Source organism: Drosophila arizonae, chromosome 4 (assembly GCF_054131065.1).
Source record: "Drosophila arizonae isolate 15081-1271.41 chromosome 4, UAZ_ARI_1.0, whole genome shotgun sequence".
Taxonomy (NCBI): Eukaryota; Metazoa; Arthropoda; class Insecta; order Diptera; family Drosophilidae; genus Drosophila; species Drosophila arizonae.
The window spans coordinates 12,905,812-12,927,204 of record NC_142924.1 but is presented as its reverse complement, the minus strand read 5'-3'; the positions used below and the strand labels follow the sequence as shown (position 1 = coordinate 12,927,204).

At 42.4% G+C, this 21,393-nt stretch overlaps 7 protein-coding genes across 8 annotated transcripts; 2 read left to right on the top strand and 5 right to left on the bottom strand.

Annotated features, from left to right (window-relative positions):
• Positions 1-76: 76 nt before the first annotated feature.
• Positions 77-2,769, bottom strand: LOC108613520 (uncharacterized). Its single transcript, XM_018007038.2, has one exon. The coding sequence runs from the start codon at positions 2,646-2,648 to the stop codon at positions 285-287; it is 2,364 nt and encodes a 787-aa protein (XP_017862527.1). The 5' UTR covers positions 2,649-2,769; the 3' UTR covers positions 77-284.
• A 115-nt stretch (positions 2,770-2,884) lies between these two features.
• On the bottom strand, positions 2,885-5,652 carry LOC149269145 (uncharacterized). The gene is made up of 2 exons (XM_089466991.1): positions 5,529-5,652; positions 2,885-5,458 (listed from the first exon to the last, which is right to left on the bottom strand). The coding sequence occupies exons 1-2, from the start codon at positions 5,532-5,534 to the stop codon at positions 3,104-3,106; spliced, it is 2,361 nt and encodes a 786-aa protein (XP_089323117.1). The 5' UTR covers positions 5,535-5,652; the 3' UTR covers positions 2,885-3,103.
• A 47-nt stretch (positions 5,653-5,699) lies between these two features.
• LOC108613519 (uncharacterized) lies at positions 5,700-8,306 on the bottom strand. The gene has a single exon (XM_018007037.2). It carries the CDS (start codon positions 8,202-8,204, stop codon positions 5,829-5,831), a length of 2,376 nt encoding a protein of 791 aa, XP_017862526.1. The 5' UTR covers positions 8,205-8,306; the 3' UTR covers positions 5,700-5,828.
• A 168-nt stretch (positions 8,307-8,474) lies between these two features.
• On the bottom strand, positions 8,475-11,434 carry D19A (zinc finger protein D19A). Its single transcript, XM_018007035.2, has one exon. The coding sequence runs from the start codon at positions 11,290-11,292 to the stop codon at positions 8,776-8,778; it is 2,517 nt and encodes an 838-aa protein (XP_017862524.1). The 5' UTR covers positions 11,293-11,434; the 3' UTR covers positions 8,475-8,775.
• A 62-nt stretch (positions 11,435-11,496) lies between these two features.
• On the top strand, positions 11,497-13,953 carry LOC108613521 (uncharacterized). The gene has a single exon (XM_018007039.2). The coding sequence runs from the start codon at positions 11,632-11,634 to the stop codon at positions 13,852-13,854; it is 2,223 nt and encodes a 740-aa protein (XP_017862528.1). The 5' UTR covers positions 11,497-11,631; the 3' UTR covers positions 13,855-13,953.
• A 7-nt stretch (positions 13,954-13,960) lies between these two features.
• On the bottom strand, positions 13,961-15,130 carry Sf3b6 (splicing factor 3b subunit 6). Its single transcript, XM_018007051.2, has 3 exons — positions 14,783-15,130; positions 14,600-14,718; positions 13,961-14,532 (listed from the first exon to the last, which is right to left on the bottom strand). Exons 1-3 carry the CDS (start codon positions 14,798-14,800, stop codon positions 14,304-14,306), a joined length of 366 nt encoding a protein of 121 aa, XP_017862540.1. The 5' UTR covers positions 14,801-15,130; the 3' UTR covers positions 13,961-14,303.
• A 77-nt stretch (positions 15,131-15,207) lies between these two features.
• LOC108613411 (transportin-1-like) lies at positions 15,208-19,747 on the top strand. Of its 2 annotated transcripts, none has more exons than XM_089466986.1 (10): positions 15,208-15,429; positions 15,766-15,890; positions 15,994-16,665; positions 16,753-17,862; positions 17,924-18,094; positions 18,161-18,332; positions 18,393-18,488; positions 18,924-18,999; positions 19,327-19,501; positions 19,559-19,747. In XM_089466986.1, exons 2-10 carry the CDS (start codon positions 15,792-15,794, stop codon positions 19,664-19,666), a joined length of 2,679 nt encoding a protein of 892 aa, XP_089323112.1. In that variant the 5' UTR covers positions 15,208-15,429; positions 15,766-15,791; the 3' UTR covers positions 19,667-19,747. The 2 variants fall into 2 exon arrangements, with proteins under 2 accessions (XP_089323112.1, XP_017862339.1); XM_018006850.2 differs by having other exon boundaries at positions 15,212-15,429; positions 15,769-15,890.
• The last annotated feature ends 1,646 nt before the right edge of the window (positions 19,748-21,393 follow it).

The following is a 21,393-nucleotide window of genomic DNA, read 5'->3' as shown; positions in this document are numbered from 1 at the left end:
CGTTAGCATACTCTTTTTGAATTTCATTTATAAATAAAAATTTTATAACATTTGAAAAAAATTTTTTTTGTTTTTTTAAAGTACTTTTTAAGTTTATTTTTTAGCAAAGGCTGAATATTGTTTATTCAATAATATGAGAACACCGATTACTAATTATATGCCAATATGTAAAAGTTATTGATATAACAAATTATTTAAGGAATATAAATTGTATAATATGGACAAGTTAAAAAATATACATTATACTATGTAAACTGAAGGATTCAACGGTATATCCATTAAACTTATTCTCCTTTAAGATCGTCCACACTGATGCCAGTTTCGGGTTTCTTTACTTGAAAGCTATCACTGGGAAGCTTGTTAATAAGCTGTTCCTTCTGTAGCATATGGAGTTGTGCGCATGCAGCCTCTTGAATCTTACGTGCTTCCTCTTCCGCCCTTTGCTTAGCTTCATACTCCTCCTTCTGTTGGGCAAGCAATGCAGCCCTTGCTGCTGCCCTCTCTGCTGCAGGATCTTGATATTCATCAAGAATCTTAGGCGGTTTCTCGTTGAGATTCATCTTGGGTCGTTTCTCCCTATTAGGATCTTTTGGAGGCTTCGGTTCTTTCGGAGGCTTAGCCTCTCTTTCTGGTTTTTTCGGATTCTCGTGCACCCTTCTCGCATGTATTTTCATCACTTTCTCCTGTCGGAAGTGTCTGCCACAATACTTGCATGGGAAAGGCTTTTCGCCGGTGTGCGTCCATTCGTGATGCTGTAAGATTTGTGCCTTTGAAAAGCGCTTCGGACAGAACCGACAGGCGAAATCTTTCACCTTTAAGTGTACAATTTTAAAGTGAATCTTCATGTTGCCGATATGGTTAAAGCCACGCCCACATCCTGGGCAAATGTGCTGGCCCTCCTTCTTAGTGAAGTTCACTTGGGGTGACCAGGATGCCACAGAAACAGTTGGAATGGGATTGACAGCTGTACCGGCCAACTCGGATATATCCACCCGCTCTAGCCTGTTTCCGTTTTTCGGCTTAGGTGGCTCTGTTGGTATAAGCTTCATCTCCGCAGGTTCAGTTGTGTCCTGGCTGCTCTGTGCACCATCTTTACCGCGCCCTTTTGCAGCTGTTGCGCGAAGCTCACGTTTCTCATGAGTCTTCAAATGCTTTGTCAAGCTCCTCTCAAAAAGCAAAACCTTACCACAGATATTGCACTGAGAGCAGTTTTCGCGAGTGTGGATTCTTTCGTGAACTTTGCAGGCATACGACTTGCCGAATGTCTTGCCGCAGTACTGACAGGCGTAATTCTTAATCTTCATATGCACAACCTTGATGTGATTTGCCAGAGCCTGTTTATTGTGTGACGAATGATCGCATTGATCACACTGGAACTGTTTTTCCTTGGTATGCGTCAATATGTGCTTGTTCCACTCCTGTCGAGTTGTCTTACCCACGCCACAGTAAGGGCAAACATGATTCTTCACACCGGCATGACGCAACAGATGATCCTTCAGCTCGCTGTTTATGTGGAAACGTTTGTTACAAATGTTGCAGGAAATCGGCTTCTCCTCTCCTGTATGCTTGTACATATGCTTCTTAAGGGCCGTCGAACAACGGAAAACTTTCTCACACACAGTGCAAGGATGATCTTTAGCTCGCGATGTAATGATTTGGTGAACCTTTTTCAAATGGTTCGTGAGTAGAACCGGTCGAGGAAATGTCATGCCACATCCCTCAACAGAACAGGCGTGAACTTCTGAAAGTTCCGAATGAGCATGGTCCATATGAAGGCGTAGTCCACCAGAAGTAGTGAACCCCTTCTTACAGGTCTCCACAGTGCATTGGAATGGCAGTAGATCGTTATGATGTTTCATATGTTCGTCATAAAGCTTAGTGCTCTTGAATTTTTCGTTACAAATGTGGCAATCAATGGCATCATCCTGTTTGACTTTGGGTTTTGACACGCGTTTTCTTCTTGATTTGGTTTTAGGTTCTTCTTTATCAAAGTCATTATCCATTTCCCATTCAAAGTCTGAGGAATCTTTCTCTTTATCATTATCTTTATCTTCTACCACAGGTTTTCTTTTGGCCTTCGACGCTCTAGTAACGGTTTTCAAACGGGACAGAGGAAGCGCATCATTCGAGTCGCTGCTATTTACTTCGAATTCCGGGTCGTCATCATTCTCGAACTCAGCCTCACTAGACAGCTGCTTTTCAACCTCTTCAACTTCTTTATCCACATCATCCAGCATTTTAAAAACATCTTCAGTTTCCACTACCTCAATTTTAGTATTGAGAAGGGGATCAAAGTTAGTTCGATCCTCGTCCATATCTCCATCTGGGGCAGTAGTATTCATCAGATCAACTTTGTCAACATCGGCCATGACGGGTACAAAGTATTTGCTTGCGAGCATTTCCTGGAACTTTTGCACAGAGTCCACGCAAAGCTTTTGGAATCCGTGCAAGGCGTTGAGTTGGGTGTAGCAAGAGCCGCAGATGTTTTTTGGGAAGCCATCGTGCTCCTCTACTGAAAGCGAAGTACACACACAAAGTTTCTTGGCCAAGCCAGGGACAAGAAACAGGTCGTATGCCGGATCGTTTCGCAAATGGTTCAAACAAATGCGGCATAACGAATGTATGGAGTATTCACTCCCCTCATTCATTTTGCTTATTTTTCCTTTCTCTGGACAAGTGTTTAACTTTTAAGAAAAATTAATCAGTGGCCGTGTCCGATGAGACAAACTGTGTATACGCGTCCATCATAATAACGATATTTTATGTATCGGTTACTTGCACGAGTACTCGTAAGCAACAATAGCAATTAGTGTGATTTTAATAGAGGCTCGATAGTTTCATTGAATGCTAAAAACAAGTTTTAAATAATTTACTACCATCTATGTATACTAAATTAAACGTTTCTCAGCTGTTTATTAAATGCATATCTCATATCGAAATGCTTAATATATGTAATCTACATAAAAACATAATAATTAAATCCCATTCCAGTTTTTAAGCAAAATACATATGTATGTATGTAGTATTTTATATTAGCTAAAATTATTGTATGAAAAAGTATAACCATAAATATTATAGTACATATGTCTATCCCAAATAAAATCTAATCTTTTTTAAGATCGTCCACACTGATGCCAGTTTCGGGCTTTTTTACTTGAAAGCTTTCACTGGGTAGCTTATTAATAAGCTTCTCCTTCTGTAGCATATGGAGTTGTGCGCATGCAGCCTCTTGAATCTTACGTGCTTCCTCTTCCGCCCTTTGTTTAGCTTCATACTCCTCCTTCTGTTGGGCAAGCAATGCAGCTCTTGCTGCTGTCCCCTCTGAGGCAGGATCTTGATATTCATCAAGAAGCTTGGGCGGTTTCTCGTTGAGATTCATCTTCGGTCTTTTTTCTTCAGAAACTCTTTTTGGTTTTGGTTCTTTTGCAGGCTTCGGGCTTGTCGGGTTAACGTGTTTTCTTTTTATATGCATTTTTAATACGCTCTTCTGTCGGAAGTATGTATCACACATCTTGCATTGGAAAGGCTTTTCGCCCGTATGGATCAGCTCATGTTGTCGTAAGACTGGAGCCTTTGCAAATCGCTTGGGACAAAAGCGACAAGCGAAATCTTTCACCTTTAAGTGTATTATCTTAAAGTGCAGCTTCATATTGGCAAGATGGTTAAAGCCACGCCCACATCCTGGGCAAATGTACTGCCCCTCCTTCTGAGTAAAGTTCACTTGAGGCGACCATGATGCCACAGAGACTGTTGGAATGGGATTAACGGCTGTGCCGGCCAACTCTGATATATCAACACGCTCTAGCCTATTTGAATTTTTCGGCTTGGCTTGCTCCGTTGGTATAGGCTTAACCTCGACTGGATCTGTCACATCCCCATTAACATTCAGGTTGTTTTGCGCAGTACCTGCTCGTGGTTTCTTAGATTTTTTCGATTCGCGTAGCTCGCGCTTCTCATGCAGCTTTAGATGTTTGGTCAAGCTCCTTTCAAAAAGTAAAACCTTACCACAGATTTTACATTCACAAACATTTTCACCAGTATGGATTCGTTCATGGACTTTGCAGGTATACGACTTGCCAAATGTCTTGCCGCAGTACTGACAGGCGTAATTCTTAATCTTCATATGCACAACCTTGATGTGATTTGCCAGAGCCTGTTTATTGTGTGACGAATGATCGCATTGATCACAGTGGAACTTCTTTTCTTTGGTATGCGTCAATATGTGTTTGTTCCACTCCTGTCGAGTAGTCTTACCCACGCCACAGTAAGGGCAAACATGATTCTTCACACCAGCATGACGCAACAGATGATCCTTCAGCTCGCTGTTTATGTGGAAACGTTTGTTACAAATGTTGCAGGCAAGCGGCTTCTCCTCTCCTGTATGCTTGTACATGTGTTTTCTAAGGGCCGTCGAGCAACGGAAAACTTTCTCACACACAGTACAAGGATGATCTTTAGCTCGAGGAGTAATGATTTTGTGAGCTCTCTTCAAATGGTTCGTGAGTAAAACCGGTCGGGGAAATGTCATGCCACATCCCTCAACAGAGCAGGCATGGACTGCGGAAAGTTCTGAATGAGCATGATCTACATGAAGGCGTAGCCCAGTAGACGTGGTAAAGCCCTTCTTACAGGTCTCCACAGAACATTGAAAAGGAAGAAGATCGTTATGATGTTTCATATGTTCGTCATAAAGCATGGTGGTTTTGAATTTCTCGTGGCAAACGTGGCAATCAAATTGATCAGTTTTAAGTGAAGCTACGGCCTTTGAAACGCGTTTGCGTTTCGCTTTTGTTTTAGGTATTTCCTTGCACTCTTCGTCATTGGTATTCCACTCAAAGCTAGAAGAATCATCATCATCAATTACGGGTTTCTCCTTCGCGGTTGCTTTGGATGCCCTGGTAGTAATTCGTAATCGGGACAGAGGCAAAGCATCTTCAGAGCTGCTGCTGTTTACTTCAAACTCTGGATCGTCATAGTTATCACATTCGCTCTCGCTTGAGAGTTGCTTCTCAACCTCCTGAACTTCTTTATCCACATCATCCAGCATTTTAAAAACATCATCCTCCACAATCTCTATTTTAGTATTTAGAAGTGGATCGAAGCGATCCTCATCCATGTCCCCATCAACCATTGGATCATTGATTACAGTCACTTTGTCAACATCGCTCATAACTGGAACAAAGTAATTGTTAGCGACCATTTCTTTAAACTTTTGTACGGAATCAACACAAAGCTTTTGAAAATCGTGTAAGTCGTTGAGCCTTGTATGACAGGCGCCGCAAAGGTTTTTTGGGAAACCATCGTTCTGTTCCACTGAGAGTGAAGTGCACACGCAAAGTTTTTTGGCCAGGCCAGGGACAAGAAACAGGTCGTATGCCGGATCTTTTCGCAAATGGTTCAAGCAAATGCGACATATCGAGTGTATAGAGTATTCCATCCCTTCATTCAATTTGAATATCTTCAATAAGTTTACGAGTTGATAAAATGCAAACTAAACACTATCCGATATAAAAACTGTGTATACATACGTCCATTAAAGGGACAAATCGTTTGTGCAGCCGATTTACGAGTATTCGTGACTTTGTCGTGCTTAGTGCTGGCACTGTATGGTTAGTGGTACGATTGCGAGTTTTTTCGTACCTAACATTTTCTATTTTCAATGAACAAATATTTTCGTCAAAAATATTTATTGACTTCAATTCGTTGTGCAAATAATGAATATTGCATCCAAAATTTATTAATTTACAAATATGTAATATAATATAATATTATGCTTAGAATATACCAAACACTTATATTAGATACTCATATTAAAACAACATAACGGTTTATAACTGATGTGCTTTAAGAGCACCCACTCTTATACCAGTCTCAGAGCTTTCTACTTGAAAACTGTCATAAGACACTTTTTCGATCAGCTGTTCCCTTTGCAGCTTCTGCAACTGCTCGCACGCAGCCTCTTGAATCTTTCGTGTTTTGTCTTCTGCCCTTCGTTTGGCTTCGCTCTCCTCAATCTTTTGAGCAAATAATTCCGCAGTAGCTGCAGCCCGTTCGGCGGCAGGATCCTGATACTGCTCATAGTTCTTTGGTTGACGCTGGTTTAGCTCGATTTTTGGCCTCTGATGTTCTCTTTTTTGAGCTGTGGCCTTCGGAGGCTTTGGTGTTTTCGGGGGTCTGTTGTGTGAAATCATGTGCTTTCGCAGTGATGATCCGTGGCTAAAGTGCTTATCACACAATTTGCAGCCATACGGCCTCTCACCCGTATGCGTATATTCATGGTGGCGAAGATATTGCGCTTTGCCAAACCGCTTGGGACAATAGCGACAGGCGAAATCCTTGATTTTATCATGAACAACCTTATAGTGGAGTTTCATATTGCCAATGTGGTTGAATCCACGCCCACAGCCTGGGCATATATGCTGGCCTTCCTTTTTAGTGAAGTTCACCTGCGGCGACCAGGAGGGTACAGAAACAGACGTAATTGGATTGACAGAGGTACCCGCTAATTGAGACATATCTACCCGCTCAACTCGATGTGAATTTTTCGGCCTAGCGGCAGATGCATCCACGGCTTTCGCATCTGCCGGTGCTGTAGACTCCTGGTTTAAATTTAATTCATTGCGATCAGCCTCATCGACTTGGGTTCTTTCATTAGATGCCTTGATTTCACGCTTTTCATGGATCTGCAGATGCTTGGTCAGTCTCTTTTCAAAAAGAAAGATTTTTCCACAGATCTTGCACTCACAGCAATTCTCGCCGGTGTGGAGTCTTTCGTGAACCTTACAGGCGTGCATTTTGCCAAAAGTCTTGCCGCAGTACTGACAAGCAAAGTTCTTGATCTTCATGTGGACTACCTTAACATGATTGGCTAGAGCTTGTTTATTGTGGGAGGCGTGATCACATTGGCGACACTGGAACTGTTTTTCCTTGGTATGCGTCAATATGTGCTTGTTCCACTCCTGTCGAGTTGTCTTTCCCACGCCACAGTAAGGGCAAACGTGGTTCTTAACGCCGGCATGTCGTAGTAGATGGTCTCTGAGTTCGCTGTTTATGTGGAATCGTTTGTTGCAGATGTTACAGGAAATGGGCAGCTCCTCGCCTGTATGCTTATACATGTGTTTTTTGAGCGCTGTTGGACAACGAAAGACCTTATCACAATCCGAGCACGGATGAACGGGGTTCTCAGGTTTGCATATGTTGTGAACCTTTTTCAGGTGATGTGTGAGCATTCGCGTTCGAGGAAAAGATTGGTCGCATCCCTCTACGGTGCAGGCGTGAAGCTCGCAGAGTTCCCGATGAGCATGATCAATATGGTGTCGAAGCCCTGCGGCAGTTGTAAAACCTTTCTTGCATGTTTCCACAGTGCATTGGAAAGGCAAGAGATCGTTGTGATGTTTCATATGCTCCTCGTAGCGAATTTCATTCCTGAATTGCTGATGGCAAATATGACAATCGATATGAAGTTCGCGCTTAGCCGCAGGAATACGCTTGGTATTTACTTTCCGTTTGGATAAGTTTACTTTATCTGTATCTACTTCAGAGCTAGATGAATTATTATAAAATGCAGCAATATTCGTATTCTTAATCTTTGTTTCCAAAACACGAGAAGTACTGCGTAAACGCGACAGAGGCATGGCATCATCGGAATCGCTATTATTCCCTACATCCACATCATCATTGTATTTATGTTCGCTTTCACTGAAGAGGTCCTTCTCCTGCTGATGCCCATTCGCTTCTTTGTCAACATTTTCTATCATTTTGAAAACCTCGTCCTCATTATCAATTATCTCTATTTTGGTATTAAGTAGTGGATCAAAGTTAATGCGTTCTTCATCCTCGATGGGTACGTCAATATCTTGTGGCACCTCAATGTCCTTATCCTGTAGCGCAACATTAATTACATCAATGTTGTCCACGTTCATAGCTTGGACAGTGCAATGATTATTGCCCAACATATCAATTAATTTGGCAATGGACTCTACGCATTGTTTCTGAAAATTATGCAAATCGTTTAGCCGGTTGTAGCAATTTGTACAAATGCATTTTGGAAAACCATCCTGTTGCTCCACCGAGAGCGAAGTGCACACACAGAACTTCTTAGCCAGGCCAGGAATCACGAACAGATTGTGGGCTTCAATCTTTTGCAATGTTGATAAACAAGTGCGACATATTGCATCTACGGAGACTTGGTTGCCCTCATCCATATTGTAAATGCAATTTATTCTTAATCCTCTCCTGCTCGTTTTTTTCCATACGAACTATGGACTAGCGGTAGTATTATGTATCGGATACTAACACGAGTACTCGTGTTTATGTTTGAGCCAAGCCCATCACTAAAATTGACTGCCTTTCATATGTATGCGTGCATGAGTAAATAAATAAGGGAGTATATAAATATTGGGTTATTAAGCAGACAACATACCCTATACACACGCATATTGTATGTACATAGTACTATATGCAAAAACATGAAATAAAACAAGACATGCTAAATATATTATATGAATTTCGTTATTCTAGTTAAGCAATATATGCTATGCAGTACATAGACAACAAAAATACAGAAGTATTTATAAATGTATGGTAAAATTAATATTGTGGTAGAATACGTTGAGTTACTGTGTTCATGTCACAATAAGCAATTATGGAGCAATTCGAGGGTATAGATAATTGAAGTACTTATAAACTGAGGCGCTGTAAAAAATTATAGCTATGTATATGTATGTAAAATATTGCTGGCTTTCGCAAGTGTCTCCCATTTTTGCTGGACTCGATTTACACATGATCTATTTTGAGTGCGTCCACGGTGAGTCCCTCGGCTTGAGCCTTTTGTGCATAGTAGCTGTCGTAGGATGTGGTCGCCTTCTCCATCTCCTGCTGCCTCTGTAGCTTGTTCAGCTGCTCACAAGCTGCCTCTTGGATTTTTCGCCTCTCGATGTCTGCCTTGCGCTTTGCCTCATTCTCCTCAATCTGATGAGCAAGCAGCTCAGCTGTAGCAGCAGCTCGCTCAGCGGCTGGATCCTGGTACTGCTCGTAGTTCCTTGGCTCGCGGTCAATCTCTCGGGATTCGATCTTATGGAAGGCAGGCGTCTGCACAGTTGTCTCCTTCTCCGGGTATACACGTCTATTAGGCTTGTCGTGTGTCTTAATATGCTTCTTCAGTGCCGTCTCCTGCCGGAAGTGTTTGCCGCATATCTTGCACTCGAACGGTTTCTCGCCGGTGTGGATCCATTCGTGATGCCGCAAGATTTGGGCCTTTGAGAAACGTTTGGGACAGAAGCGACAGGCGAAATCTTTCACCTTCTCGTGAATGATCTTGTAATGAAGTTTCATATTGCCAATATTGTTGAAGCCTCGACCACAACCGGGGCATATGTGCTGGCCCTCTTTCTTGGTGAAGTTGACTTGCGGCGACCACGATGGTACCGACACCGATGGTATGGGGTTGACAGCGGTTCCCGCCAACTGCGATATGTCCACACGCTGAACGCGCCGTGAGTTTTTAGGTTTAGCTGCAGCTGCTTCTGCTCCTGCTGCTGTCGCGGTCCCGCCGCTACACGCCTTCAGCAGATCGTCTGTCACATTGGGTGGCATCATTCCATCGGGCTGCATATGGCCGGGCAGTGTGACGCCAGGCAGCAAAATGTTGAGCGGACGGTTCGTTTCCATTGGCGGCAGATCGCGTTTCTCATGCGTCTTCAAATGCTTCGTGAGGCTCTTCTCGCACAGGAAGATCTTGCCACAGATCTTGCACTCGCAGCACTTCTCGCCCGTGTGCGTCCGCTCATGCACTTTGCAGGCGTGGGATTTCCCAAAGGTCTTGCCACAGTATTGGCAGGCAAAGTTTTTGATCTTCATGTGAACCACCTTGACGTGATTGGATAGAGCCTGTTTGTTGTGGGAGGCATGATCGCACTGGCGGCACTTGAACTTCTTCTCCTTGGTGTGCGTGAGAATGTGAGCGTTCCATTCCTGGCGTGTGGTTTTGCCCACGCCGCAGTAGGGACAGACGTGGTTCTTGATGCCCGCATGCCGCATCAAATGATCCCTGAGTGCGCTGTTGATCACGAAGCGCTTGCCGCATATGTTGCATGGATACGGAAGCTCCTCGCCCGTGTGCTTGTACATGTGCTTCTTGAGCGCCGTCGGGCAACGGAACACGGTGTTGCACTCTGTGCAGGGAAAGTCGCGCAATGGAGCCGCCGACTTGGAAATATTGTGCGCCTTCTTCATGTGGAAGGTGAGCAGGCGAATGCGTGGGAATGTCTTGCCGCAGCCCTCGACACTGCAGGCGTGCACTTCAGAGAGCTCGGTGTGCGCGTGGTCCACGTGTATGCGCAGTCCGTTGGCGGTGGTGAAGCCCTTCTTACAGGACTCAACCTTGCACTGGAATGGCAATAGATCGTTGTGGTACTTCATGTGCTCCTCATAACGAATTGCCTTCTTGAATTTCTGATGGCAAATGTGACAGTCGATGATGCGATGTAGGTGCCGCTCAGAAGCAGGAATGCGCTTGCGCTTTGGCTTCTCCTTCGAGCCTTGCCTTGTGTTTGAATCACCTTCATCACCTTCATAGTCCTCGTCTGAGCTGGAAGAGGAAGTGAAATCATTGTCTTCCCCGGCATCATCAGCAGCGTTCTTTTTGGGCTTCGACTTGGCTGCTCTGGTGCTCTTGGTTTTGCCTCGCATGCGCTGGGCTAGGGGAATGTCGTCGTCGCTGCTGTTTGGCTCAAAGTCTACATCCAGGTCGTTGTCGTTACCACTTTCGATGGAAGACGAGTCCTCATTAAACATGTTTTCTGGGATGGGCTCCTTGAATTCTTTTGTATCCTCTTTAACTTCCTTTTCCACCTCCTCGGCCTCCTTGTCCACATCTTCAAGCATTTTGAATACATCCTCTTCGTTTTCAATTAGTTCCATCTTATGGTTCAACAGTGGATCAAAGTTAATGTGCTCATCGTCCTCGGGTAAGTCATTTGCCGACACGCATGGATCCAGGACATCGAAGTTCGACTGACAAGTGAAGGCGTTGCTGGCGACCATATCCTGAAACTTTTGCACAGAGTCTACACACATCTTTTGAAATTCATGCAAATCGTTCAGCCGCGTGTAGCAACTGGTGCACAGGTTCTTCGGAAAGCCATCGTTTTGCTCCACAGACAGCGAGGTGCACAGACATAGCTTTTTGGCAAGGCCTGGCACCAGATACAAATCGTAGGCAGCATCGTTCTGCAGGAGATTCAGGCATATGCGACACAGCGTGTGTATGGAGTATGTCCTCGCCACGTCCATCGTGATTGATTAAATTGATGGTTTTTATTTAAATGTTCACAAAAGTCTTGGCTTTTCGGTTGATTCCAGCAACAAAAAAAAATAATATTGACACGAAAAAAATTGGTATACTCGTCAGCCAACTAGAACGAGTACGAGTATCGGTTACTCAAGCATCTACTCATTTACATATGTAGACATTATCGATGTTACGAAAGCGTGAAAACAAACGTTCGATATCGATATCGTTGAGCTGTGTTGTTGTTGCTCGTTTTTGTATGCGACCATCACTGCAAACAACGTTTTAAATACTTGTGCAAATCAAATTGGAAATTCCCATTGATTTTGAGATTTTCTGGAATGAGTACAACCACACCGTACTCTGTTCATTCAATATGCCGAGCTTGTCTAGAATATATCGATAGTACTGGGTATGACCTATTCTTATTGCCAGATCTTGCCAAGACTTTTACAGTATGCACGTCCTTGCTGTTGGATCCTCAAGACGGTTATCCAAGGAATCTATGCTCCAGCTGCTATACCAGAGTAAACGACCTCCATGATTTTCAGAAGCTCTGTGTGTCCTCGGTGCAGCGCTTTAAGGAAATGGTAGCTAGCAAACTTATTGTGATTGCGAATCCGATTGATATATTCGAGCCGCTGCCGGTGGGCAGCAACGAGGATGAACTGTTGGCCAAGGATGAGCAGGCAAACAATGAATATGATCCGTTAAGCCACAAACTGGAGTTGATCAACAATGAAGAGGATGTATTTAAAATGCTAGAGAACGTCGACAAGGATGCCGAAGATGCAACTGACCTAAAACATATCTTAAGTGACTGTTCATCCGAGTGCAGCCTCAGCGAGGATGATGTACCTTTGGCACATCGCCTGCTCGATCAGAACGGCGAAGCAGACAGTGAAGCAACCAGTGAGAAAATGACCAATTACAAAGCAAAACGAAGGCGTATTCCTGCTAACGAACGGCATCTTCGCCGCATCATCACCTGCCACGTCTGCCAGCAGAAATTCAAGAAGCAAGTCAACTATGATGAGCATATGAAACACCACAACGAACTTTTGCCCTTTCAGTGCCATGTGGAGCAGTGCCAGAAGGGATTTACCACAGCTGCCGCATTGCGTCTGCACGTGGACTACGCTCACACAAAGAGTGCCGCTGAGATCCCTTGCACCGTGGAGGGCTGTAAGCTAGTGTTTCCGCGCATGCGACTACTGACAATTCATCTCAAGAAGGTGCACAATATGTCGCGAACGAATGTGCCACGGGCGGAGCAGCTGTGCAGGGAGTGCGGTATGAAATTTCGTTGCCCGGTGGCCCTTAAGAAGCATATGTATAAACACACCGGCCAGCAGCTACCCTATCCCTGCAATATTTGCGGCAAGGGCTTCCACATCAACAGCGCTTTGAAGAATCACCTGCTGCGACACGCCGGCATCAAGAACTATGTGTGTCCCTACTGTGGTGTGGGAAAAACTACTCGGCAGGAGTGGAGCAAACATATTCTCACCCACACACAAGAGAAGATGTTCAAGTGCCAGATCTGCGACCATGCGACACACACAAAGCGGGCGCTGGACAACCATGTGAAGATTGTACACGAGAAGATCAGGAATTATGCATGCCAGTATTGTGGCAAGACCTTTGGCAAATCGCATGCATGCAAAATCCACGAGATGACCCACACGGGCGAGAAGCGTTGCGAGTGCAAGGTGTGTGGCAAGAAATTCTTGTACACCGAGAGCTTGACCAAGCACCTGAAGATCCATGAGAAGAGTGTAGAACGTGCCATCGAAACGTATCGTCAGCGTCAGGTGGAGCTCACCAGTCCCACAGCTGAACAGAGATGCACCGAATCTCAGGGCAAAGATGATGCCAATGCAGCTGACCAGCTCTTGAAGGTCTGTGCCGAATCTGTGGCTACCATTCCGCGAGATCCGAGGCGTGTCGAGCGCGTGGACATTTCGCAGCTGGCGGGCACAGTAGTGAATCCCATTCCCGCTGTCCTAGTTCCCTCCAATACGCCAACGCGTATCAACTTTGTGCAGAAGGAGGGCATGCACTTCTGCCCGGGCTGCAATCAGGGCTTCAACAATTTGGGTAATATGAAGCGGCATTATAAAAGCGTCCATGAGAAGGTGAAGGACTTTGAGTGCCGCTTCTGCGCACGGCGCTTCGCCAACTCGCAGTCTCTCAAGCAGCACGAGTGGATACACACAGGCGAAAAGCCGTATGCCTGCCCGACCTGTGGCACCCATTTTCGGCAGGAGGCTGCTCTGATCCGCCATCAAAAGGTGCACGAACAGAAGCCACTGAAGCCGGCTAAGAGTCCAAAGCAAATTACAGAAAAGTTTCGGCAAAAGGAGCTGCAAAGGTGCGAGAAGCGGCGCAACGTTGAGGCGCTGCGTCAGAAGATCGCCGAGGCAGCCAAAGAAGAGCTGCAGGAGTTGGCCAAGCAGCGGGAGCTGGAGAAGCAACAAAACACCTACGAACAGTATAAAGCGGCGGCTGCCGCTGCTGCTGAAAAGACTCGAGCCACAGACGAAATAGATCTGCCCAGCTGAGAAGCTGTGCTTCCACATTCCATTTGAAATGGAATATGTTATTGTTGGTTAATATTTAACTGCTAGTTAAGTGCAAAATAAATTTAAATGAAAACTACAGTTCATCTCAGTTTTTCAATTTTTTTTGTCTTTACTTTTTCTTGCTTGTTATTTTTATGAGATGTGGTTTTAAATGTGTTTTGTGGATTTTCCGACTGATGCGAGCTCCAATAGTTGAATACTTTTCTCCGAGCTCTCAAAAGCCGGCATGATACGTGATGATGAATGATGATGATGATGTTTTATGTTTGATATAAAAATGATAGAAAAACTTTTAAAAACTTCGGACAAATAGTTTAGCAAATTTTGGTTCTAAAGCAGTTTTTGAGCATTGGTAAAATTGTACAAAATTGGAAAGAGTTCAATGAACCATTTACGACGTGCAACTACTGCATAGCATTCTTATGATCTTAGGATGCCTCCGGCGTCTTCAAATTGTACTTGGACTTGATGTTGTTGAGCTCCTCTTGTTTCTTGTCCACGTCCACACGCTTGAAGGCCTTGTTGGACTGGTAGTAGAGAACGACGAGGTAGCGGTTGCACACATTGAAGCCGGACAGATGGTCGCATGCATTTTTGGCGTCGAAAATGTCTTCGTAGACAACGAACGCAGTGCCGCGTGTCTCCGGCGTATTGCCACTGTGAATGTACAGATGCAATTGTAATTAATTAATTAGTTCAATTAATTTGCAGTCAATTTACTTACACGCGTATCTGACGAATAGCACCAAATTTGCCAAATATATCGTACATTTCGTCTGATGTGATTTTGTATGGCAAATTACGCACATACAGCAGCCGATTCACCTCCGGCGGCAGCCGTATCTGTAATAATTGTTAATTCATATATTGTATCTCAATTATTGCTTTGTGTCTGCAATTCACTCACGTTGTTGCGCTTATTCATGTCTGGTCGCTGCTGCTCTTGAAATGCGACTGGCAGCAGAAAAACTTTCACTTAACCGTCTGGCTTGAGTCTGCTGCTTGTTGACCTCGGGATGAATGTCCTGAAACGTGGTCCTTTGTTTAAAATTTATTGGTCCGTCTGTCTGGCCTCAAACCCAAACAAATTGTGATTAAATTATGTTAGGCAATTACATCGTGTTAGTTAACATCGCAAGGAAGTGTTATTAACATAGCAACTATCATGTTATTAACAGCGTGAATTCTAGTATTTTCGTTAGAAATGTTGCCATTTATTGTATTGAGTGTAAATATTTCTTTTGTGAATATGTATATAAAATATTAGGATAGCCAAGGCAAACTTTGAGAACTACGCTTCAAATTTATAAACTATCTATTAAAGTTGTCATCGTTACTTTAACATTTCATCCACAATAGGTAGGCGCTGTTTTACAGCACTTCTTATCGGTATAGATGCGAATGTAACCCTAAATGCTCTTCGTCACTAAGTTGGTCACACTTAATCACCATAAAAAAATTTCATCTGGCAGAAAAGTGAAAAAGAGAAAATTAAGGGGCTTATCGAGTGTATCCAGCTAAATTAGTTTTAATTCACACCTAACACTATTGAAGGTAAGTTCTATCTGGTCAATTAGCGTTAAGCGAAAGCCAAATCTTGGCCATGCTTAACGACTACAAAGAACATGGCGGCAGCTAACAAGCCTTAAGTAGTTATTACATTATGTGTGTTTTTTCACGCTGTCTGTATAACTGAGTATGTGTGCGTGCAAGAGTGAGTACCTGAGTGTGCGTGTGTGTGCATGTATATGTTTGTTGGTGTGTGTGTGTGTATATAGAGAGATGGCCTCGGACAAAGTTCCTCGTACTACCCTTTAAGAGGGCGTTCAACTCGCTTAGAATGGGTGGGGTTGATTTAGACGGTATATCTAATTATTTTGCACGTCGCAGCAGCATCGCACATTAACGGCATCAAAATGACGTGGGAACCGCAACCAGAAGGTCTTCAGCAGATCATTGCGATCTTAAAAGAATCTCAGTCCCCAGACACAGCGACTCAAATGGCAGTCCAAATCGTAAGCAATCTATATATGTATATATATATATATATAATATATTTATATATATATAAGCAAATAAATAAATAAAGGTTCGAGTAACTGAGTATGTTTTCATTAGAAACTGGAGGACTTCAACCGATATCCGGACTTCAACAACTATTTGATATATGTGCTGACGAAACTAAATACGGAAGATGAACCCACACGGTCGCTAAGTGGCTTAATACTAAAGAACAACATTCGCATGCACGGCAGCAACTTGCAGCCAGAGATTGTTGAGTACATCAAACACGAATGCCTGCAAGCTGTGGGCGATGCTTCACCCCTGATACGGGCTACCGTTGGAATTCTGATCACAACTATAGCCAGCAATGGAGGCTTGCAGAACTGGCCACAGCTGTTGCCGACGCTGTGCGACATGCTCGATAGCCAGGACTATAATGTGTGCGAGGGTGCGTTCAGTGCTCTGCAAAAGATCTGCGAGGATTCGGCTGAAATCTTGGACTCCGCTGTGCTAAATAGGCCACTTAACGTTATGATACCCAAATTCTTGCAATACTTTAAACATAACAGCCCCAAGATACGGTCCCATGCAATTGCCTGCATCAATCAATTCATTATCAACCGGTCACAGGCGCTGATGCTGCACATCGATGCGTTTATCGAGAATCTGTTTAATCTGTCTTCGGATGAGGATCACGAGGTGCGAAAGAATGTCTGTCATGGTCTAGTCATGCTGCTCGAAGTGCGAATGGACAGGTTGATGCCACACATGTCGCAGATCATTGAGGTATGTAACTAGAATTGTGATATAGCTAACAGAGAGTGAGAGTGTTTCGTTACACTATTGTTGTTTTCTTTTATTATGTTCGCTTAGTACATGCTACTGCGTACACAGGACTCTGATGAGGGCGTGGCCCTTGAAGCGTCAGAGTTTTGGTTGTCGCTGGCGGAACAAAGTATTTGCAAGGATGTGTTGGCACCGTATTTGCCGCAGCTTGCGCCTGTTTTGGTGCGTGGCATGCGATACTCGGAGATAGATATTATATTGCTTAAGGGCAACGTAGAGGAGGATGATATGGAACCGGATCGCGAAGAGGATATACGTCCTCGATTCCACAAATCACGCACACACACCATCAAAAGCGGCGAGGTCAGTCAGGCATCAGGCGGCGAGGATGATGATGATGAATTTGATGATGGCTTAGACGATGATAGTTCGCTATCTGAATGGAATTTGCGCAAGTGCAGTGCGGCCGCTCTGGATGTCCTGGCGAATGTATTTCGCGAGGACTGTCTGCCCATTGTGCTGCCTATACTGAAGGACACGCTTTTTCATCAGGAATGGGTGGTTAAGGAGAGCGGCGTGCTTGCTCTGGGCGCCATAGCCGAGGGTTGCATGCAAGGCATGATCCAACATTTACCCGAATTAATACCATATCTGATTAGCTGCTTGTCCGACAAGAAGGCGCTAGTGCGCTCTATTACCTGTTGGACTCTGTCCCGCTATGCCAACTGGGTGGTCAATCAGCCACATGACCAGTACCTAAAGCCACTAATGGAGGAGCTACTCAAACGCATACTGGATTCAAACAAGCGAGTGCAGGAGGCTGCGTGCTCGGCGTTTGCCACGCTCGAAGAGGAGGCGTGCACTGAACTGGTGCCCTATTTAGAATATATACTAAAAACCCTTGTTTTCGCCTTCTCCAAGTATCAGCATAAGAATCTATTGATCTTGTACGATGCCGTGGGCACGTTGGCTGACTCAGTTGGTCATCATTTGAACAAGCCACAGTATATTGATATATTAATGCCGCCACTAATTGACAAATGGAATCTGCTTAAGGACGACGACAAAGATCTATTCCCATTGCTCGAATGCCTGTCCAGCATTGCAACTGCGCTGCAATCGGGCTTTCTGCCATATTGCGACCCCGTCTATAGGAGATGCATATCGTTAATTGAGCAGACAATTAATCAGGAAATGGTAGGTGATGATCACAATGGCATATTTGAACGTGGATACATATGAATTCTTATTTTCGCAGCTTTGCAAACAAAATCACACATTCGATCATCCCGACAAGGAGCGCATGATTGTTGCGCTGGACTTACTCTCCGGCCTGGCAGAGGGCTTGGATCGGCACATTGAGACGCTGGTGTCCAATAGTAACATAATGCATTTGCTCTATCAATGCATGCAGGACGTTCTGCCGGAGGTTCGTTTACTTCGGTTAGGTTAGCTTGTATGCATTTCTGAATTTTTGTTGTTGATTTTTGTGCAGGTGCGTCAATCTTCATTTGCACTGCTCGGTGATTTGACCAAGGCCTGTTTCCCACATGTGCATCCGTTCATGGGCGAGTTCTTCCCCATATTGGGTCAAAATCTAAATCCCGATTTTATTTCGGTATGCAACAATGCAACATGGGCTATTGGCGAAATATGCATGAAGCTGGGTAAGTAAACTATAAAGAGATTTGTATTATATATATACACGAATGGTTTCTCTTATCTAGGTGAGGAAACCAAACAGTACATTCATCTTGTTCTGACCGATCTCTTCGTCATCATCAATCGCCCGAATACGCCCAAAACGCTGCTGGAGAATACAGGTGAGTGAATGTTCAGAAATGCATTCTGTGAATGATATGTTTATACATATATACACATACAAATCATATGTGTATATATATATGCATATACATCAGCGGTATGCAAATATTTGTATGTATATGTATGTGTCTGAACATAAGTATGTGTGCTGACTGAACATTTGTTTCTGATATCATTTACCGTTGCATGTGACGCATTGTCGTCAACTGCAAAAATCCAGGAAAATAGAAATCATAACAATAACAATATGAAAAACATGCATAACACATACTTCATTGTATTGTCGATTAGTCAATGTGAATGTTTCAAACTTATTGCTGTATGTAATTAATTGAAGCGCGTCTCGAATCAATCAATTAAGAACATGCGCAATCAAACAATAAATGTAATATAATTTATTCAGTTGATTTATTTATATTTTTCTGTTCTTTTAGCAATAACAATCGGTCGTCTAGGTTATGTGTGCCCAGTTGAAGTGGCTCCTTATTTGCCCGAATTTGTACGACAGTGGTGTGTAACACTTTTATCAAATATGGTTTCTTATCCTTACCATTATCATTATATATCTTATACTTATTGCATTTACTTTTCCTAACTACATTTTTAAATTGTGCTTTTAAAAGAAATTCAGAACACGCAACAGAATATACAAGTTTCTGTAAATTTCTGATCTTTTCTGATCTTCTGTAATATATATATATATAAATTTATTTTGTGCTGTTCCTTCCATATTTCTTTTTTTGATTCCTTAACATTTTGCTATGAGTGTTTGCCTGTGGCATGCTCAGCTAATCGATGTGATATTCTAATATAATATGCATCCTATAACCTAAACAGGTGCACATCGTTGCGTCACATACGAGATAATGACGAAAAGGACTCGGCCTTCCGTGGCATGTGCCACATGATAACCGTGAATCCAGCTGGCGTTGTGCCCGACTTTATATTCTTCTGCGATGCAATTGCCTCATGGGTTAATCCGCCACAGGATCTGCATCAGATGATACAAAAAGTATGTGATGACTGCTAATTGGAAATGGTTTTCTAACTCATATTCTTCATTCAATAGATACTACATGGGTTCAAGACACAAGTAGGTGAAGATAATTGGCGTCGGTTTGTTGAGCAATTCCCGCCAAATCTGGCCGAGCGTTTGGTAACAATGTACAACATTTAAGACGTCTTGGCAACTACAAAAAAAAAAAAAAAAAGAAAAAGAAAAAAGAAAGAAAGAAAAAAAGAAAGGACACAAACACAATCTACACCCATAAGCAACTTATTAACTAGACAATTATGTTTATGTATGCGAGTAAAAGTGTCATCGTCTTTAAAGTTAGTGTAAGCGCAGTTAGCAGGCAAATGTTTAATTAAGGTTATTCGATGTAGTTCGAATAATTCAATTACATTTAATATTTGGAATTTCAACTTATAAAGTCTACAACAAAATCCGAAAAGAAAACAAAACTACAACTCTAATACAACACATATACAATCTACGCATATTTAACTACATATAACATATATAGATATATATACACATTTAATCGAAACGTATATACATACTATATACTACAATATATATTGCTTTATAGGTAATGCAAGAATTAGATGACACCATCTTAGAATTCCGTTGTATCTGGATATATAATTTGTCTGTCTGTTTCAAGTTCGAATTCCATCATAATATTCAACTAAAATCCAATTACATTTACATACATTTGAGTTCCAGCGATTAGGAACCAGTGCTATAGATATAGATAATACTAGATAACACAGAAAACACACATTTTCAATCAACCTCTTCAACAGCAATAACCAGTTGAATATGCTTATATACTGTGTTTACTTATCGCTAATTATTGATAATTTTAATTTCAACATAAGTTACAAAATGATATTGCCGTTCGTCTCGCGTTTACTATAATAATAATATAATCGAATAACTGGATAACTAAAATCAAAGCAACTATCGTAAATGGATAACAAACTAGAAAAGGCGTTGGGTTAATTGTGAAATTGAGAATAAATTATAAAAGAAAGAAATCGAAAATTTCAGCAAAAGATTAAATACATATTTAATATCAACAAAGACTGATGTAATAATAATACAAAAAATTAAAGTAAATAGACTCCGTTCAATACCATAGACATGCATTCATCTTCAGCCGAATGAATTTCACAGCTGGACCCAACACTTCAATTGTAAATAAAATACAAAATTATTATAAAATAATATCAAATCGTCGCGTCTCGGGTATCGGTTATCGGGTTTCGGGTTCTAACGGTTTCGCGTTCGCGTATTATCGTCGCTCGTTCGTTCGTTCGCTCGCTCGTAAATCGTATCGTAAATCGTCGTCGGGATATAAAATAAAAAGAAACGAAAAACTAATAAATAATAAGAGTGCAACTGTTACTGATACAAATTTACTTATAATGTATACGACTTGATATTTATATGCTATGCAGTGATTTTTGTTGTTTTTTTTTTTTTTTTAATTAAAAATATGAGATTAGATATTCCGTTCGAGATGATATTTATTTTGTGCGATCCTTAGCAAATGTGAAAAGAAAAACGAATAACAAATGCAAAACAAAAGAAAAACGAAACATACAAACTAAAAACAAAACTAAGCAACTGATTGACTGATTCAATTTTTAAAGTATTATATAATTTTTTGTATAGGAGCATATTTAAATATTTTGTTGTTGTTTTCTTAGAATTTCGTTATAATTTGCATAGACTTGTTTCGGCGCTACCTCTGGTGCGCGTTACCTTATAATTTATAATGTATGTACAGAACAAATTTTTAACGATTAGGTATAAAGTGTACTACTTAACGGAAAGCAAAAGTCTTTGAAATCGTCGCGGATCAAAAAACTAAAACCAAAAACGAAACAAAAAAG

Excerpts from the sequence above, each read along its gene's own strand:
- LOC108613520 (XM_018007038.2), bottom strand. The coding sequence starts at position 2,648 with ATGAATGAGGGGAGTGAATACTCCATACATTCGTTATGCCGCATTTGT.
- LOC108613411 (XM_089466986.1), top strand. The coding sequence starts at position 15,792 with ATGACGTGGGAACCGCAACCAGAAGGTCTTCAGCAGATCATTGCGATC. Across the intron at positions 15,891-15,993 it reads CTCAAATGGCAGTCCAAATC|AAACTGGAGGACTTCAACCG; the intron begins GTAAGCAATCTA and ends TGTTTTCATTAG. Across the intron at positions 17,863-17,923 it reads AGACAATTAATCAGGAAATG|CTTTGCAAACAAAATCACAC; the intron begins GTAGGTGATGAT and ends TTATTTTCGCAG.
- D19A (XM_018007035.2), bottom strand. The coding sequence starts at position 11,292 with ATGGACGTGGCGAGGACATACTCCATACACACGCTGTGTCGCATATGC.
- LOC108613521 (XM_018007039.2), top strand. The coding sequence starts at position 11,632 with ATGAGTACAACCACACCGTACTCTGTTCATTCAATATGCCGAGCTTGT.
- Sf3b6 (XM_018007051.2), bottom strand. Across the intron at positions 14,533-14,599 it reads GCTATTCGTCAGATACGCGT|TGGCAATACGCCGGAGACAC; the intron begins GTAAGTAAATTG and ends GTACATTCACAG.
- LOC108613519 (XM_018007037.2), bottom strand. The coding sequence starts at position 8,204 with ATGGATGAGGGCAACCAAGTCTCCGTAGATGCAATATGTCGCACTTGT.